Consider the following 19249-nt stretch of genomic DNA (forward strand, 5'->3'; position numbering starts at 1 on the left):
CAATCAAATAAGACTACTCTCTAGTTCCACTACTATTCTCTCTCTCAGCTGGTCAAAATCCTGGTGATGCTCATCTCTCTTTGCTGTCTATTACCATCCTTCCATATTTGGGGTCTGCAAGTCCACTATTATTTCTAAACGTGGAGTATAGGCAGGTACTGGCATCAAGGGAAGCATGGTATGATACTTTACCAGCTGCTCAGGACTGGATCTTCTTAACAGTTCTAGTTTATTCATTAAAGTATTTCATAAATTTCACCTGGGAAAGGGCCAGTTTAAACTGTTATCCCTAGTGATTAACCAGTGTCCTAAAGGTTAAAAGGCCACTGACAATTTGTAAGCATGAGAGAACAGAATACCTATAGCAGTGGTTATCAACCTGCGGCCCAATCAACACATATCTGTGGCCCATGTGACATCTTCAGGGCCATACAGGCAGTATACGTATTGTGTCGATGTGGCCCACATAACAGAAAGCTGCATATGCAGCCCACAGCAGTAAATAGGTTGAGAACCACTGACCTATAGTATTAAAAACTGAATATAGGGTAATAAGGACATTATGCACTTAAGTAATCTAACAAATTTCTTACTTAACATTTTTATGTCCTGAAGTCAGACTGTTAGCTCACTATTTGTAAAAAATGGCCAGGGAGACTTAAGGCTTTCAGTACATGATACTATTAGCATCACAATAGCTATCTAAAGTTGTTTTTTTTCAAGTGACCTTTAGAAACGTGGGCCACAAGCTATTTTCCATTTTAAGAAAACTGATTACATGTACCAGGAGTCTAGTTTTCTCAAGGTGGTGTTCAGTGTCTTCAGCAGAGATACTCAGTTAACAGTACTCAGATTTCCAGATTTTAGCCTTAAAAATATCAATTCAATTAAAATTATTTAATTCACTAAAAAAACCCAACAACAACAAAGATTTGGTTCAGATTAATCCAACTCCACCCCAATAAGTGCATTACTTTTCAATGTTGACTACTTGCCAAGTATGTTATGCTCTTCAGATTTATGAAGTTGTTCATTTGAAGGTCATTCAGTCTACCAGGAGTAGCAATAACAATATCCACACCTTTGGTAACCATGTTTATCTGTCCTTTTCGGTCCCCACCACCATATATGCAAATACTAAAAAAAATAAAAGTTTTCCAGAAGTTGAGGAGTATAGTTCAATTAAAAATCAATCTTTCAAAATGGAAAACAATACCATCACATTGTCCCACAATATTTAAAGAGTATTTTTTGTATTAAGTTATCAAGAGGAAAGATTAGATCAAAAAGCACAAATGATTTAAATACATTTTCTACTTTAAATAAATGTTATTTTACATTATCTGCCACAACTAATGTGTTTAAGTTCAGATACACTAAACAGGACACAAATTTTAACAATAAAATTGTCACTGAGGAGTTGACTACATTAAACCACATCCCAAACAATTTGTCACTGAATGTGCTGCTTCAGTTTCTCAACTCATATCCAGACAGACAAAGAGAGAAGCTATCTAAAGTAACCAACAGGTAGTGGGATGCCAATCTAATGACAAAAGACCACGGAGTAGGTATGAAAAAGGATTTTAGGTATGAGCGCAAGTTATGTGACCACCTATTACAGCACATAGAAGCATTATCAGAGAAGGAAATGCATAACTTTTAAAAAATTCACCTAGCAGCGAACAAGGGAATTAGAATTCTTCGGGTACCACAGCACCTTAGCATTCACACATTTCAACATGTGAGAAGAGATTCTGAAGTAAACTGCAATAAAGATGAACTACTGACAGAATGTGGAGCATGCACAGTATCCTATTTTATAAAGAGAGTTTTGTTTAGAATAAATGAAATTATTATAATTTTGTTTCACCTCTGGAGGAACAGGTGGTGGAGCCTGGATGTCAATTCAGAACTACTAAGAGGTACAAAGGCAGGTCAAGAGAGAACAACCAATAGCAATCTGAAGCCACAGACTGGATAAAGGAAGAAAAGTAAGAAATATGGAGAAATATGGCCTCAAAAGACTCAAGCCAGAAGGAAAAGCTGTAAATATAAAAGGTACAAATTAAGGACCTCTTTAGACTTTACACTACCAACAAAATATCTTGCCTTTAGAATACACAGGAGAAAGAGGTTCAGTCAATGGAAAGCTCAACTATTGACCAAGTACTGAAAGGGAGCCCAGAGGAAAAGACAAGTAGTCCTATTTAGTGACTTCATAATGAAGAATATGGCAGACAAAGAATCATAGAAGATTAGGGTTGGAAGAGACCTCAGGAGGTCATCTAGTCCAACCCCCTGTTCAAAGCAGGACCAACACCAATTAAATCATCCCAGCCAGGGCTGTGTCAAGATGGGCCTTAAAAACCTCTAAAGATGGAGATTCCACCACCTCCCTAGGTAACTCATTCCAGTGCATCACCACCCTCCTAGTGAAAGTTTTTCCTAATGCCCAACCTAGACCTTCCTCACTGCAACTTGAGAGCATTGCTCCTTGTTCTGTCATCTGCCACCACTGAGAACAACCCAGGTCCATTCTCTTTGGAACCCCCCTTCAGGTAGTTGAAGGCTGCTATCAACCCCCCTCACTCTTCTTTTCTACAGACTAACGAAGCCCAGTTCCTTCAGCTTCTCCACATAAGTCATGTGCCCCACCCCCCTAATCATTTTCATTGCCCTCCGTTGGGCTCTCTCCAATTGGTCCACATTCTTTCTGTTGTGGGGGGCCCAAAACTGGATGCAATTCTCCAGATGTGGCCTCACCAGTGCCAAATAGAGGGGAATAATCACTTCCCTCGATCTGCTGGCAATGCTCCTACTAATGTAGCCTAATATGCCGTTGGCCTTCTTGGCAACAAGGGCACACTATGACTCATATTCAGCTTCTCGTCCACTGTAATCTCCAGGTCCTTTTCTGCAGAACTGCTGCTTAGCCAGTCAGTCCCCAGCCTGTAGCAGTGCACAGGAGTCTTCTGTCCTAAGTGCAGGACTCTGCACTTGTTCTTGTTGAACTTAATCAGATTTCTTTTGGCCCAATCCTCCAATTTGTCTAGGTCACACTGGATCCTATCCTTACCCTCCAGCGTATCCACCTCTTCCCCCAGCTTAGTGTCATCTGTGGACTTGCTGAAGGTGCAATCCATCCCACCATCCAGATCATTAATGAAGATGCTGAACAAAACCAGCCCCAGGACCGATCCCTGGGGCACTCCACTTGATACTGGCTGCCAATTAGACATCGAGCTGTTGCTCACTAACCGTTGAGCCTGATGATCTAGCCAGCTTTCTATCTGCCTTATAGTCCATTCATCCAATCCATACTTCTCCCACAGTATTCTTGCCAGCAAGTTAAAGACTGTATCAAAAGCTTTGCTTAAGTCAAGGTATATCACATCCACCCCTTTTCCCACAGGGCCAGTTATCTCATCGTAGAAGGCAATCTATGGCCCAAACAAAGTGGACCACACGTATGCTGCCTTCTATTGACAGAACAAACAGAATACCAGATATATTAAAGGCTACAGGATAATTCAATTTTTTTATATTTGTTATAACGCTTTAGCATTTTAGTGACAGGACTTGCTGTAATACAAGACTTCTCACCAGCTTCTTAATATTAAAGATACAAATGTTGGCAGAATAAATATTACCTTTTAATTCCTTTGTACGTATACTTTGAGCACTCTGCCTCCACCTGAAGAGCTAGTTCTCGAGTGGGAGCAAGGACCAACATACCTGGTCCACCTCGCTGATCTCTTGGGCTTTAAGAAAGAATTAAACAAAATTTTAAAAAATGCTTTATACAGTAGTTCTATTAGGCTACAGAAAAACATGATATTGAGTACACCCACATTAGATATTAAAATGTTTTAATGTAATATTGCTCTAGAGTTTCTCAATATACTGCCACATTGTGTTATTCAGACAGATCAGGGCTACCAGTTTCTTAAACCAGTACAGTTAATTTTAGAACTATTGATTGCACTCTCTCAAGTTGTGTTTTAGAGTTAAAACCAAAACAAAACAAAAACTTAATAAGGCAATACAAAACTCAAAAAGTTTCGCTCCATCAAGCCCTTACATTGGTTGTGAATCCAAATGAATGAATCCAGGCATTAAATAAGCTAATGTCTTCCCAGTACCAGTCTGTGCTATACCAATGAGATCAATTCCTTGGAGTATGATTGGCCAAGCCTGTGACTGAAATAAAGCAATATAAGTGCTAAACATATGGACTGCAAATTTCTCTTTAAACTATGAAACTTGCCAGAACTGATACCACACAGTACCTGAATTGGCGTAGGATTCTCAAAGCCAACTTTTCTGATATTTGCCATAACATCAGGATAATATTGAAATGCATCTTCAAATTTCCAAACAGGATTGGGAACATGGCGCTTCTCACCTTCTTTCAAGTCATCACAAATGATATTATTATTTTCTTTTCTGTATAAAATTTAAAAATATTAATGTAGTAGCTTGAAAAATCAAATAATTTAAAAACCAAAACAGAAAAATATTCTAGAAATTAAGAAAAACTGTGCAGTCTGTAAGAAATGAGTACAGATTTCTTGGGAAAAAAGAGAGCCATGATCACTCTTATGTTCACAAAGGGTATTACTTGGGAGACACTCTTCCACATCCTTCAGTTCTCACTTTCACTTGTAGATACTCTAAATGGATATGACTATGCACCTGGTCATACATCTGACCTTGATTGCACTCTACCTGAATTAACAAATACATTTGCTGAGAATATTTGTGTCCTATTGCAATCCAAAAGTCATTGGAGAGTGCCACTGACTAGTTTTAAATGGCATCCTATCTAGGCCTTCACCAGAATAGTGGTTGTGACAGTGTGGGTCCATAGCACTCCATATGAACAAAACAACCACAAAAGGTCACAAAACAAAAGAATAATAGAACCACCTATGCCATATTAACAAACAGAAAGGTCTACAGTTTCTAAGGATCTGCAACCTACTTTAACATGCTTTACAGCACACTCAAGCACTGAGATATTTAAAGGGACTATTTTTTAAAGAAATATGTTATCAATGGTTTGTCTTAGTTTTTTCTTCTCTTCCCAGCCTAAATACAAGATTCCATTCAACCAACATCTTTGCTTCAACCAGGGAGGAGGAAGAGAAAAGCACTTTCAATCTCCCCATTTCCCTCAGTTATACTTATTTAAAAAAGTAATGAACAAAATTACAGAAACATTATGGATAAGCATATAGAAGATGGGAAGGGCGAAGAGGAAATATTACAGAATATTTTTTACTCGCCCATAGCTGTTGTCCCATAGATTCTCTTTTCTGATCCTATGAAAAGTTCCATACAGCATGGAAAACTGGCAAGTAGAAACATGCGCACATACCTCCAAAAGACAATAACTAGAATCCCAGTTTAGATTACAGGTTATATTTCTTAAAAGAGAGACATATGTTAGAGACACTGATAAAGCTGCTCGGGCAGCATACATGGAAAAATTATAGCAGCCAGGGCAGCAAGGGAGGATTGTAAAATCCATTACTACTGGAAAGAGAATACTAGCGTCGACATGAGGTGACTGAAAAGTAGGATGCTCTGTGTACTTGATTCAAAGTGATTGGAACTTAGTGATTAACCAGGTTGGGACTTACCAGGATCTACGGGCAAGGACAGGGTAGGATGGCAGTGAATCAAAGTTCTAACTGCTTAGAAGATGTTTGAATAAGGCTTTGATGAAAAAAAAAAGGGGGGGAGTTCAGGGGTCATTTAAGATGGACGCAATGTTCAGAAGATTATAGCTTGAAGGAATTAAACTCCAATCCACTATCTCACAATATGCTCAATTCCAGTAGGCAGACACACTGAAGGGTTTTGTGCACCAACTACACTTCCAATACCATCTTTTTGTAATACAAAAGGAGAGATTCTGACATTTAAGAAAAAAAAAAAGACAGACTGTGGCCATTTGCCTTTTACAGAGATTACAGCCACCATTTGCTAGCATCTTGAACAAGCACTGTCTGCTTGCATAATGCTCAACCCATGTTCTATAAAATTGATTTAATTTAAAAAAATTGGATATTTTGAAAATTTAAATTAAAGAAGGCTTTTTTAAAAAATAAATCTATTTAAAATTAAAATTGTAATTGACAACCTATGCTAAGGCCTAAACTTATCATGATGTATTAAAATAATTTAAACTAAACAAAAAATTTTAAGCAGTTCATTTGCTGCCAAGTTTTAAAGAAAATCAAACCCATGACTGGTGGAAGACACTGGCTAAGCACTTGCCTCCAGAGCTTGCTGAAGTGCTAAACCAGCTTTTGACAGTAGTAACTTCTTCTGCATGGGAGACAGTTTTCTTAATTTCCGTCCAGTTCAGTTCAATGAGCCAAGTAAAGAACCCAACTGGGAGTTGAAAAACAGGAAAGTGTGTTTTTGTCTTCTAATCTATGAATAAAAGCTATGTGTGTGAGAATGAGTTCTGCTAATTCTAAAAATTTTGAAGGACTTGGTGATCAGAGACAATTAGTTCAATTAGCTAACTACAGATAATACTTTTGTTTAATTAATGAGTTTAAATGCAAAACATGTCTTGATTAACTTTTTTCTTACGTATCCAGCATATTTAAGGTAGTTTTATTGAATAAAAAAATAAAAATTTGTTTTTGTGCATTTTAATTGAATAATAATTTCCAGCCAAATAGAGCTTGACACAATCACAAGCAAAAAATTAATCCAGTAAATAAAAACCGCATCATTTATCATTGTCCAACATAGTAAGTGTAAAAATTAAGAATCTGAATAAATATAAGATAAAGCTATATAATTACTTCAGTGCGTAATGATATACTGTTTCGTCCTGGTTAGCAAAAAGCTGCACCAAATTTAGCAAAAATATATTTTAATGGTTACCAAACAATGAGAACCAATCTTTCTTCATGAAAATACACCTCTACCCCGATATAACGCGACCTGATATAAGGCGGGTTCGCATACAAGGCGGTAAAGCTCTGACATGCTGCTCTGAGCAGCGTGTTAAGGGTGCCGGGCCAGGCTGGGGCCGAGGGGTTCGATAAGGGGCAGAGGGTCTCGGAGGCAGTCAGGGGCTCCCTGCTCCAGGGTCTGGGGGGCAGGAGCTGTGGGAGGGCACTTTTGGGGGGCCTGCAGTCCCAGAGTGGCCTGGGGGATTAGTGGGGGGCCAGGAGCAGCCCGCTCTGCTTCCCTTGCCCCAGCCCCAGCTGTGTCACTCAAGGGAGGGGACTTGGGGGGGAAGGGATCCCCCCCACACTCACCAGCAGCGGTGGAAGCAGAGCAGCCCAGCCCCAGCCCGCTCCACTCCGCCACCTTCCAGCTGCAGCGCTCTGCTTCCCACCACAGGTGAGTACGGGAGGCGTCCTTTCCCCAACCTCCCCGCACTCACCTGTGGCAGGAAGCAGAGCGCTGCGGCTGGGAGGTGGCAGAGTGGAGCGGGCTGGGGCTACGTCGCTCCGCTTCCCACTGCCGGTGAGTGCGGAGGACGTCCTTTCCCCCAACCTCCTTGCACTCACTGGCAGCGGTGGGAAGCGGAGCAGCCCAGCCCCAGCCAGCTCCACTCCACCAGCTCCCAGCCATGGCACTCCACTTCCCGCCGCAGGTGAGTGCAGGACCTTTCCCCAGCCGCACCCCAGCAACACAGCTGGGGCCAGGGCAAGGAAAGCGCAGTGGGCGGGGGTCGTGTCGCTCCGCTTCCTGCGGCAGGTGAGCACGGCGGGGATCCTTTCCCCAACCTCCCCGCACTCACCGACGGCAGGAAGCGGAGCACCACGGCGCTGGGAGCTGGTGGAGTGGAGCAGACTGGGGCCGGGCTGCTCTGCTTCCCGCTGCTGCCAGTGAGTGCCTGTCAGGGGGCGGGCGGGGTGGATAGAGGTTGGAGCAGTCAGGGAACAGGGGGGTTGGGTAGAGGCAGGGCCAGCACTTCCATCAGGCGACCCTAGGCGGTCGCCTAGAGCATCAGGATTTGGGGGGGGCGGCATTTTGTGCGCTCCCCATGGGGCACACGGGAGCTTCTGGTTCCGCTCCCGTTTCGCTGCCGAAGAAGGACCTTCTGCCTACGTGCTGCGGAAAACAGCAGCATGCAATTGAGCAGCTCAATGAATGCCGCTGTCGCCTGCGGCATTTCAGCGTAGGGTCCTTCCTCGGCGGCGCGATGGGAGTGGAACCGGAAGCTCCCGCGCGCCCCGTGGGGAGCGCACAAAATGCCGCCCCCCGGATTCTGCCTCGGGCGCCAGAAACTCTGGCGCCGCTCCTGGGTAGAGGGTGAGGTCCTGGGGGTGATTAGGGACAGGGGTCTCTGGAGGGGGCAGTCAGAGAACAGGGCGGGCAAAGCAAGTTTGATATAACGCAATGTCACCTATAACGCGCTGAGATTTTGTCTGCCGAGGACCGCGTTAGATCAGGGTAGAGGTGTAACTGATGCACACAAACAATGCAAAAAACAATGAAAACTGATATTTAAATCAAGGATTCCTGACTGCTGATTTAAATCATGATTAAAATCAGTGATTTAAATTGCTTTGATTTAAAGATCAATCTACCCTGGCTCCAGCCCAAATAAAAATCTACAAAACTGTTAATAAAAACAAAATTTTAACATTTATACAACCTCCATGTTACAATAAAAGAATTTACCATTCCAAAACAAGCAGTTACTTATACAAAGATCTTACCGCCACTTCGCCACTTCTTCTTGTGGCATGGAAGCAATCTTTTGTGATTCTTTGTAAAAGTTTCTCTCAATTGGAGGCAAATCTTAAACAATTAGGAAAAAAGCAAGCTATTAAAAATGAAATTTTCCAAATTGGTGTGAGACGTGCTTATTCAGAATTACAACATATAGTTTAAACAGAAACAGTTACTGGTAGAAGCCTGCCAAAACTATGATCAGGATTTAAGAAGGAAGAGTCCCAAACCCACATAACATTGTGAATCCTCACATCACTCCCTAGTAAAAAAATTATTATAAGTAGTGCGAAGATTCCTTGTCAGAAGCATGTAAACAACTAAAAGCTGAAGAAGAGATAAAACCCAATTTTTTTTAAGTAACTAAATAATCCACCTCACCAAATTTTCAGTCTAAGCTAATTGGAATTATTCCTCTAACAGAGATTATATGATGCAGACAGTTATACTTTAGAAAATTACAGTGCCTAAGCAGTTATATTTAATTGAATCTAAAAAAAGTAAGAGAGTCTACCTGGAATTAATAATTCAGACACTGAAAAATACACATTCATTTCAACACAGACAGACTTTGATCTAAAAATGTTCTATTCTGCATTTTAAAAATCTGCAACAGGCTATCAAGACTTTATATTCAAGACTAGCACACCACACTTTTTCAAAGCCTGTACACTAACCTGCCCACTTCATAGCTTCATATTTAGCTTTATTTTCTCGAAGAGATGCCCAGTTAATCACTGATTTCTGTGGGACATTTCCAGACTTGACAAGATCACGATGACTTTCAGTGGAATAACTAGTGCCAAAATCCTTGTGTTGGAGGGAACCTGTTGGGAAACAGTAGCTTTGCTTTATTTTTAACAAACAAAACCTTTTCCATTTGAATTCTGAAGAGATGTTATGTTTAAACAGAAATTTCTTTCTTGGGGCTTATCGTTAGAGGCCTGGTTTGATCTTCCGATCCTGTCTTATTATAGACCAGAAAGATCTACAGAAACTGTGTGGATGCATTGTTGGGAAAAGGAGAGAATAAAGAGTGCTTTCAGCAATTTCTGGCTACTTAGGAGTAGTACTGACAGGTACCAAAGGGAACTTCAAGCAGCTCCCTTAACTAGAAGGAAGGCTTGCTGTGATATGGGTTCTTCGGGGACTGGGTGTAAACTGGGAGGAAAATGGGAGGTAAATTCTCAGAGCCCCAGGGATCAAGCAGAAAACTATTTTCAACAACTGTAAGGAGAGAAGGGTATTTCTACAACACAAGATGATAATATAACGGTTAAAACATACATACCAATGCACAGATAGTACAGTACATTTAAAAGAGATTAATTAAATTAGGATCTCTCAGAAAGCAGATTTAACCATTTCACAAAGGCAATACATACTACATATGATGACAGTCATGAAGTGAGTCCCAATGATAAATTGGGACAGCATAGGAGGAAATGTAGTGGTGTGCCTCATTCTTATGCTGCTCTGGTCTGTTTGTGCATCTAAACAGCAGTTTTCAGTTCCCCCTTAGCAATGATACGTTCAGAAAGTATATTAAGATATCCACTATTGAGTATTCCTGACTGCAGCTTTGCTCCTTCCTCAAAGATACCTGCTAGTCCACCATGCTAGGCATCTCACAGCTGCCCCTCCCACCACAGTGGTACACTCCATGCTCCATTCCTCCTCTCTTGGAAATGTGGAACCTAACTCTCAGTTCTGAGTTTAATTCCTTTCTTCCCTTTCAGTGCCTTAGTCCAGGTCTGAAGACATACATGGTCCTTGCCCCAAAGGGCTTTCAATATAAATAGACCAAACAAATAATAACAGACAACACAAGCAAAATGTTAGAACAGAAAATGTAGCCATTGCTTATGTATCCCTACAACATATACAGTAACACCCAATACATTCCACACTTTATTATGTGGAAACTTAACAGACCTCTTACTCTCTTCATGGGAAAAATACATTTCTGTTAAGAATTAGTGAACAGGCAAATTATAGGGTATGCTGAGGTCAGAGCTGTAGTTCAGTACAGTGAGTAATATGATGTATATTGTTTTGACGCATTTGGAAGCATATGGGATGTATTTACAGAGGGGCACTAAGTCTGTCAGTGCAAGTGGTAAATGTATCCTCTTCTATTTCTTTGTTTAAGGATTTGTATGTGGTATTCTCCTGAAGCGATTTAAACTGTTTTTTGACAAAGTTCTCTCTCTGTGGTACAGCATATATACAGAGGCATATTGTACATGTCAAAATGTTAAGTACAAGTCAAATGTTATAAAAGAACACAAGTCAAAGACCCAACAATTCCCCCACAGTAAATTTCTTACCTTTCTCAGTCCTGTCTCCAGGGTAATTTTGGCCATACCTCTTAACAAGATCATCTATCAACATTTTGGCTTTGTTCTGTGTATCATTACTGCCAAAAATCTTTACTTCAGCTTCATATGTTCCTCTTATAACCTAAATTTAGAAAGCCTAATTAAGTTTTTATATAGTACAAGCTTAATATACTAGAATATACACAGGTATCCCACTCCTTGATCTTTTCTTTATGCAGTCTCATAATTTCTCTGCCTAACATAGGCCCTTTGGTGTGCTATCCAAAAGGACTTAGACATCATAATGCCTAATTTTTGGCCACCTAGAAAAGTCACAAGAACACTGCAATCCACAAAGCCACAGTTAAGTGCATCAGCTTCCCTATACAATGAATAGGGAGAGCTAAACACCTAAGAGTATGTATACACTTAAGGCAGTGGTTCCCAAGCTGGGGTTCGTGAAATGTTACACAGGGTTCTCGGGAAAAAAATTCCCTAACGGTGAACATATTCATTTTTAGGAGGGGGGTTACGAGACTGGACATTTTAGTGAAAGGGGTTCACAGGTTGTTAAAGTTTGGGAACCACTGATTTAAGGATATGTCTACATCGGGGTTAGGTCGGTATAACCGCCCTGCAGCCTCAGCTGCAGGTATACCTATAACCTGGTCTACGCTGTTACACTACACTGTTAGATCAATGCAGGCAGCTTACATTGACCTACCTGTGCATGTACCTACACTCAAACTCTCTCAGAGAACTCTCCCTCTGGCTTAATAATGCCATCTTCACAAAAGACAGTAGGCACGTCAGTGGGAGAAGCTCTCCCGCCAACATTGTTCTGTCTACAGGGGGCAAAGGGATTAAGACCGGTACAACTACATAGCTCAGGGATGTGGATTTTTCACACCCCTGAGTGACATAATTATACCGAAGTATGTAGACCAAGCTTAGGTGCCTGCCTTGCGCCGTACACAAAGACGGGATAATGAGTGACTGTATCCAGGGTCTTCCACCTCTGAGGTTGGTGCCCTAACTACCAGCCAACAGAGTCATTCTTACTCTCTGGCCCAATGTCTGTTTAACTTTTTATCCACAGTGGAACAGCCATTGGGTGAGGGAGAGAAAGATGGAATGACTCTGTAGTCTGGTGGTTAGAGCACGCACCTGGAAGGTGGAAGACCCAGAGTCCAGTTCCCTTGCTCCAAGCACTTTTGTTATTTATCCACAGAGAAACAGCTCCAGTAAGCCCCACGTTAGAATATCCCAAAGCTCAGTGGTTGGAGCACTTCCCTGAGAGGATTTGAACAGGGGTCTGCGACCTTTCTCCACCTTTAGCAGAGAGGGAAGAACTAAACCTTTGCCTTCCACATTCCAACCAAGTGCTCTAACCACTGGGATAGAAGTTATAAGGTGGGCACCACTACCTTCTATTCTCTCTCCCCAACAGATTTTGAATGGAACCTGATCCAGTAGGAAGCCTCTGAGCATGCTTACTGGATATGGCCCTGCACTCAGCTTAGGCTGAATGCCTATCTGAATCACTCTGGGGCTTAAGTGGGAGACAGGCATCCAGACATCTAGAGGGAGGCAGCAGTATGCATGCCCAGAGCATGAAACACAGGCACCTAGGGACATTTTACATTGAAAACTTAAGTGCCAACTGAGTTAAGGCATCTACAGGATTTGGTGGAAGTTCTGTGGATTGCAGTGGAGACAAATCTAGCATTTAGGTGCTTAAAACTGGGGTTTAGGCTGGCACCTAAGTATCTTTGTGGCTCTGAGCCCTTGTGCTACATTTAAAAAAAAAGGAAAAATTTGTATGTTCTTACCATTTTTTGGGTTTTTTTGTTTTAAAAGAAAACCCTACATCACCAAACTTTTGTCTTACACCCCAAGCAAACTATATGTTAACATCCTAGTTCTGTTTAGTTACTCTCCATGTATATAGGGACAAGGAGAAATGTAAAGGCATCACATGCAACCTCAAGTTAAAGAAATGACGGATGAAAGGGGAGAATCTCTTGTATCAGTGGAGCACTCACTAGACTATATAGAAGCAGAAGTAGCAAGTCCTGGAGAGAGTACTGAGCAATAAGCTCTTGACAAAATGTAGTGCACTTTACCTGTATTTTAGAACCTGAAGAATCCTCAAGTTCTCTTATTTTAGTTCCAGCCCGACCTGTTACAAAATGCACTGTAGATATTATACAAATCTTGACCAGACCAACTTGTGCCAAGAGTTGGAAATAAACTACTGTTGATCATTACTTTATCATTATTTACAGAGTCATCAAATAAGAAAGCCTTTGCTTTCTTCAAAAAGGAGCATTTAACAACAAGAAATCGTGGCTTGAAAACGCAGGAAAAAAATAGGTGGATTATTTGTGATCATTCAAAACCAAGACAGAAGAAAGTGTGTGTGTGGGGGGACCCATTGAGAAATCATGGTACCAGGGAGATACTTCAGGTTCTTTCCCTGGCCAGCAAGACTTTTGTCCCCATAGCCCCCTCTTCTAGCTAAAAGGCACACACACACACATCCACTGGGGCTGGCCAACAGAACCTGAGTGAGCCTTTTGTGGTGAACCCCTCCCATGCCGTAGAGGTGAAACTGGGCCAGTATGGCATACCAGTAAGAAGTGGCTACAGGACCAGGCCCGTACACAGCCCATTAACACCACTGCCCACCCCGCCCGGGCCACCGAGGGGGAGCAAAAAGGGCAGCTGCCCTGGGGCCCGGGATTTTAATTTGGCAGCGACTGGAGTTGGGGGCCCTTTAAATCGCCGCTGGAGCAACGTGTGGTGCTGATGGGCTGGCTGGGGGAGGCTGACCCCCAGCCCACCCCTTCTGACCAAGCCCCCGTACCAATAAGACTTCTAAGTTACTTTTACCCCTGCCAGGCAGGCAAGCAAATGTCCCCTCAAGGTGATCAAATGGAAAATCAGGCAAGCAGCCGCTGTGCACACAACCTGGCCTCTCCAGGCTACCGTGCATTCGTCAGGGAGAGGGGCACCGCAGAATGTGCACAACCCCCTGCCTCAGCAAAGACAAGAGCCAACTAGAGATCTAAGGGGCCAAGCAGGTACCCCAGCCAGGCCCCATCAGCACCTCAGCAGCCCACTAAGTGCCTTGAGCACGTTTGGCAGGGGTGGCTATTGGGAGGGCATACTGAGTGTTTGCCTGCCCCCCCCCCACACCAAGGGCAACACTTGGGTGGGTAAGCAGGGTCAGGTGCCTCCCTCCCCCAAGATTTCTACCTTCTATTTAGCATAGAGGTTTTCAAACTGTGAGAGCGCAGAGGAGCACTGAGCCAGTCCTGCACAGCGCGTCTCAGGGAGATGAATCAGGAGGGGAGGGTGGCATTCCTGCCCCGAGCCGCCTGCCAGCACCACTCGCCCCCCCCTCGCAATGTTCCTCCATGCCCTTGGGGTAGGGGCACACCCCACAATTTGAAAACCTCTATGCTAAATGGGATGCAGAAATCCGGGGGCGCACAAGACCTTGACACGCTCCCTGACGTTGCCTCTGTCCCCCCAGATGCAGAACTCAAACGAGGCCTGTCACCCCCCACCCTGGCACGCCTCACAGCCCCCCCCGCGCGGAACGACTCGGGTCCAGCAGTGCCAGGGGCAGGCACCCGGCAGCGCCCGGTAGTTACCGATGATGGGCCCGATCATGGCGTTGTCCAGGTGGAAGCAGAGCGGCACCCCCAAGCCCCGATCCCGGGGGGGGCCGCGGGGCCGATATTCCAGGGGGCCCGACAGGCAGGGATCCCGGGGTGCGGGGAACGGCCGCGAACCCTCCAGCCTCCTCCAGCCGCCCTGGGAGCCGCTGCCTCGCCGGGCCGACCTCTTCTCCTGCTCCTCAGCCCAGGGCCCGGCGGCTCCGCTTCGCCCTCTGCCGCCCGCCGGCGGCGCTGGGCTCCTCCGGCCCTGGGCGGGGGCCATCGCCGGCTGCCACTCGGGCAGCGGAGGCGCTGGCGGCCGGCTCCCGGCGCGGAACTCCTCGTCGCTGTCCGCCTCCCAGTCCGACATGGCCACGCCGGGCGCCCCTGCCAGGCTCGCGCTGCCTAGCGCGTGCTCTCCAACCGTCGCCACGCGCGTGCAGAGCCCCGCCCAACAGCGTTAGGCCGGGAAGCGCTCTGATTGGCCACAGCATCTCGCCTCTACGAAATGATTGGCTGGCTAGCCTGGGCCCGAGTGATGGTCCATTGGCCTCAGGAAGCGACGGGCATTCCCGCGGGGGGAGGGGCCACGCCCTAGGGCTCGGCTGCGAGCCGCGGAGCTGAGCCGTGGCTACGCCGCTGCGCGTCCCAGCAGCCTGCTCGCGGTGGTGGGGTGAGGCTGGCCCCAGTCATTGCCGCAGGCTAATGAGAGTGAATATCCCCGGTAGGGCTATGGGCGACTGGCAGCCGAGCCGCTGCTGCTCGCCCCACACGCTCATCGCATTTGAGGAGTTGGGTCTGCACCACCCAGTCTCTAACTATGGAGTGTCACGAACAGGCCGGGTAGTCGCCAAGCAGCAACTCTGCATCGCGTCTGAAGAGCCCGTGCATGCCCCAGGGCCGCTGGATGTGATATCGATCTGTTCTGTGCAGTCACAACACATGAAGCCCTATGTCATGTCAGGTGTTAATTAACAGGAGTCCCATCTCTGCAACAGCCACTGTTTGTGTCACTTCCCCACAGAACATGCTATGCAGTCGGCCACTAAGCAGGATACTTACACTGCATGTTCATTTACTGTGTGGGTCTGTACATGCTGCCAGGTGCTGCTAGTATAGTGGTGCACCTGTTATTTGAAATGAATTGGGTGGCATCAGCCCAATTCCCAACTGGGAAGTGTCCCCACAAAAACAACCAGCTCCATTCCTATGCCCAAAACCCTCCACTGTCATAACTACTAACTTTGGGTCAGATTTGAGCTTCTGTTTGGCACAGCAGAGAAGCGGGGACATTAGGGAGCAGTTTAAATAAATATTTTTATCCTAATGCCTCAGTGAGATCCTATTCCATACTCAGGCTCCTGGGTGCTACAGTAATACAAATAAATAAATATTTGCTTGAACCTACCTTTAGGGTCTGATTTATTCGGTGCTTTTTACTCACGGCACTAGGCTCATCAGGGTTGACAAAATCCAGTCTCACATATGTCCAGGGCAAATATTTCCCAGGTGACTGCCGTTGCTTTCTGTTGAACAAAAGCTTTCATTAAGAAAAAAAGTACAGTAACTCCCCACCTAACGTCCTCTCGCTTAACATTGTTTAGATCTTACCTCAATTTCAGAACATGCTCCATTTAAAGTTGTGCAATGCTTCTCTATAACGTTGTTTGGCTGCCTGCTTTGTCCACAGCTGGCAGTCCCCCTATCAGCTCCCCTATGCCCTCCCCCCCAGCACCTCCCGCCCACCGGCAGACCCTGCGGATCAGCACCTTCATCCTCTTCCCCCTGTCTCCTGCCCGCAGCAATCAGCTGGCTTGCGGCATTCAGCGGGGATGGGGGAGGAGCGGGACACAGCGCACAGACTCCCCCTCCCTCCCCTGCTTCCTGAATGCTGCAAACCAGCAATCTGCTTCTCCTAGCCTCCTTGCCTGCCTCATTGTCTCCAGTGCCAGTGGGCTGTGCCTGTGTGGGGTAAGGTGGGGGCACCTCCCAACTATAGTACTGTACTGTATGGCAAAACAAAATTTCCCTGGAACCTACTCCCCTCCATTTACATTCATTCTTATGGGGAAATTGGATTTGCTTAACATTGTTTCACTTAAAGTTGCATTTTTCAGGAACATAACTACAACGTGAAGTGAGGCTTACTGTATGTTTTTAGCTTGAATGACTGCAGTTAGCTTTCCAAATGCAAACAAGACTAAGTCTATGCAGTGCTGTCTTCCTAAATCCTCAGACAGATTCACTCATCTCTGCTGCCAAACTTGGAACTTCCACCAGTGGCAATAGTGAAAACCAGTCAATTGTGATTGTTTTCACTACTGATTTTCAGATTCCTGTGGGCAGCAGGGAAACTGGGAAGAGTTATATAAATGGCATTCTGTTGCACCCAGGGAAGGCTATGATCAACAGCACCTTCAAGCACTGAATCTATTTCCCTGTCAGGGCTGGGGAGAAGGTAGAATGGCAGAAATACTCTTGTTGCACCACCCAAAAAAACAAGAGAGGAGTAGCGTAGCAAAGAAACAAACAGCCATCACTACAGACAGGAGGCCTGGGAAGATATAAAGTAGTCTTCACAGCAGCTGGGATGCTCTAGGAGGAAAGAACCACAGAGAATCTCCTTCTCCAAACTGGAGATGGCTGTGGGAGAGGACGGCTTCAAACCCACTAGCTACTCCTCCAGAGCCTCTCTGTCACCCTGGTTCTTCCATCTCCCAGATGCTCCCCAGAGTTCTCTCTATACACGCCACATAGGGGGCAGATTCTCTAGTTCCCATCCTCTCTTCTTCCTGCTTTCTCTGCTCTGTCACTCTCAGAAGTTACTCTGTGCAGTAACAATGGTTCTTTGATATGTGTCCCCCTATGGGTGCCATGGCTTCCTCCCAGGCCTCCTCCCCTATATACTCCTGGGAGAATACTGCGTGCATAATTAATGACCCCTGCAGATTTCTATTTTTTTGCGCAGAAAAAAGCTTCTGCCAAAATGCTGCGGTTTCTCCTTTTGCCCATCAGAGGGTGCTGTGGCGCAAGAACAGCGGCAGCTCTCAGCAGAAAATAACTTCTGCAGTTCCACCTTTTGCCCACCAGAGGGTGCTGTGGTGGCAGAACAAAGCTGCCGCTAAGGAAGAGAAAGTCTGCCTTCTTCACAGCGCCTGTGGCCAAGTCAAGCGACAGGGGCTATGAGGAGACAGACAGCATAGGGTGCTGGGGGTGGGGGGCAGACAGGGGCTCATAAGGGCTAGTGGGTGAGGGCAGACGGGGCAGGCGCTGGATGGGAATGGAGATATAGGGCCACAGGGGACGGGGAGGTGCAGACACACACAGGGATGGGGGGGTACAGGGAGACAGAGATGGAGGGAGTTTTTGTGTGGGGGCACAGACGCATGGGGAAAGGGTACAGGGAGATGCAGGGGAATGGCTGGGTGGGGGCACAGAGACACATGGGGACGGGGAGGGGGTATGTGGATACAGGGATGGAGGTGGCTGGGTGGGGGCACAGAGACACGGGGACAGGGGCAGATGTGTCTCACTGCATGGGAGAGTCTAGGGGTCAGCCAGGGTCTGCATGGGGGCAGCTCTCTAACAATCCCTTCCCGCCACACCAATAAAACCTGTTCCATACTTTTCTCACCCATACCCATCAACCTTCTAAGTGCATACCCAGGCTCCTTCCCAGCAATTTACTTTCCTCTCCCTCACCTCCTCCATGACTCCCCCAAGCCTTTGCACTGCTTCTGTGGGGGTGCAGGAAATATAGTTCTGTATTGTAGTTTAAATGAATTATTACTCAGAGTTCTGTATTAATATGCCTAGTAAGGAATCTAGTTGTCAAAAAACATTTCCTGAAGCTTTTTTGTTGTTTGTATTGTTACAGACATACTTTCTGACAGGTATTTTGAAATAAATTACCAAAAATAATTGAAACTGGTGTGATTATATTGTATTATTTTGACAAATAAAATATGCACAATTTCACAGAATTTTAAAATATTTTATGCAGAATTTTTAATTTTTTGTTGCAGAATTTTTAATTTTTTGACGTAGAATTCCACCAGGATTACCTATATTTTGGAGTTCTAGTAGTTGACTCTGCAGTAGAGAAGGAGCTGAGGAAGTATTGCCTATGCATGCTGGGGAGCAATGCATGCGCGGGCTGGATTGATACTGCTACCAAAGTTCTGCGATCAGCAGCGCAGGGATGCGGGCATGGGGAGCAGAGAACTGGGGAAGAGGAGACCAGAAAAAGATCATTGAAGGGAACAGAGAACTGAATAGACTTGGGGATGGAGGTAGAACTGATTCATTTGTCAGGCTACTGAATTTTTGTCAGACTAGTTTGTTTTAATAGGAATTTTGGAGGGTTGTCTTAATCTTAAATTATAACGCTGATACTTTCACATTAATGTAATGAAGATTTTGATTTGGCCCACTGTACACCGCTACCTCGATATAACACCACCTGATATAACACAAATTGGTAAAGCAGTGCTCCGGGGCGGGGGGGGGGGGGGAAAGAAGAGGGGGCTGTGCACTCCGGTG

General features: G+C 45.1%; 1 protein-coding gene across 6 annotated transcripts in view; it reads right to left on the minus strand.

Moving 5' to 3' along the window:
• DDX43 (DEAD-box helicase 43) overlaps nucleotides 1-15147 on the minus strand; it is a 60337-nt gene extending 45190 nt beyond the window's left edge. Inside the window, exons 1-9 of one of the 6 annotated variants that reach the window (XM_039532268.1) lie at nucleotides 14702-15143; nucleotides 13166-13221; nucleotides 11049-11181; nucleotides 9396-9545; nucleotides 8706-8787; nucleotides 4293-4449; nucleotides 4085-4203; nucleotides 3654-3764; nucleotides 996-1137 (exon numbers count right to left, since the gene is read on the minus strand). In XM_039532268.1, coding sequence (XP_039388202.1) covers nucleotides 996-1137; nucleotides 3654-3764; nucleotides 4085-4203; nucleotides 4293-4449; nucleotides 8706-8787; nucleotides 9396-9545; nucleotides 11049-11181; nucleotides 13166-13221; nucleotides 14702-15077 — 1326 coding nt within the window. In that variant the 5' untranslated portion in view covers nucleotides 15078-15143. Of the gene's footprint in view, nucleotides 1-995; nucleotides 1138-3653; nucleotides 3765-4084; nucleotides 4204-4292; nucleotides 4450-8705; nucleotides 8788-9395; nucleotides 9546-11048; nucleotides 11182-13165; nucleotides 13222-14701 lie in introns of all 6 variants that reach the window. The other 5 variants (XM_039532269.1, XM_039532264.1, XM_039532263.1 and 2 more) reach the window with 5 other exon arrangements.
• Between the last annotated feature and the right edge of the window lie 4102 nt (nucleotides 15148-19249).

The sequence above is a fragment of the Mauremys reevesii genome, linkage group 3 (assembly GCF_016161935.1).
Source record: "Mauremys reevesii isolate NIE-2019 linkage group 3, ASM1616193v1, whole genome shotgun sequence".
Classification (NCBI taxonomy): domain Eukaryota; kingdom Metazoa; phylum Chordata; order Testudines; family Geoemydidae; genus Mauremys; species Mauremys reevesii.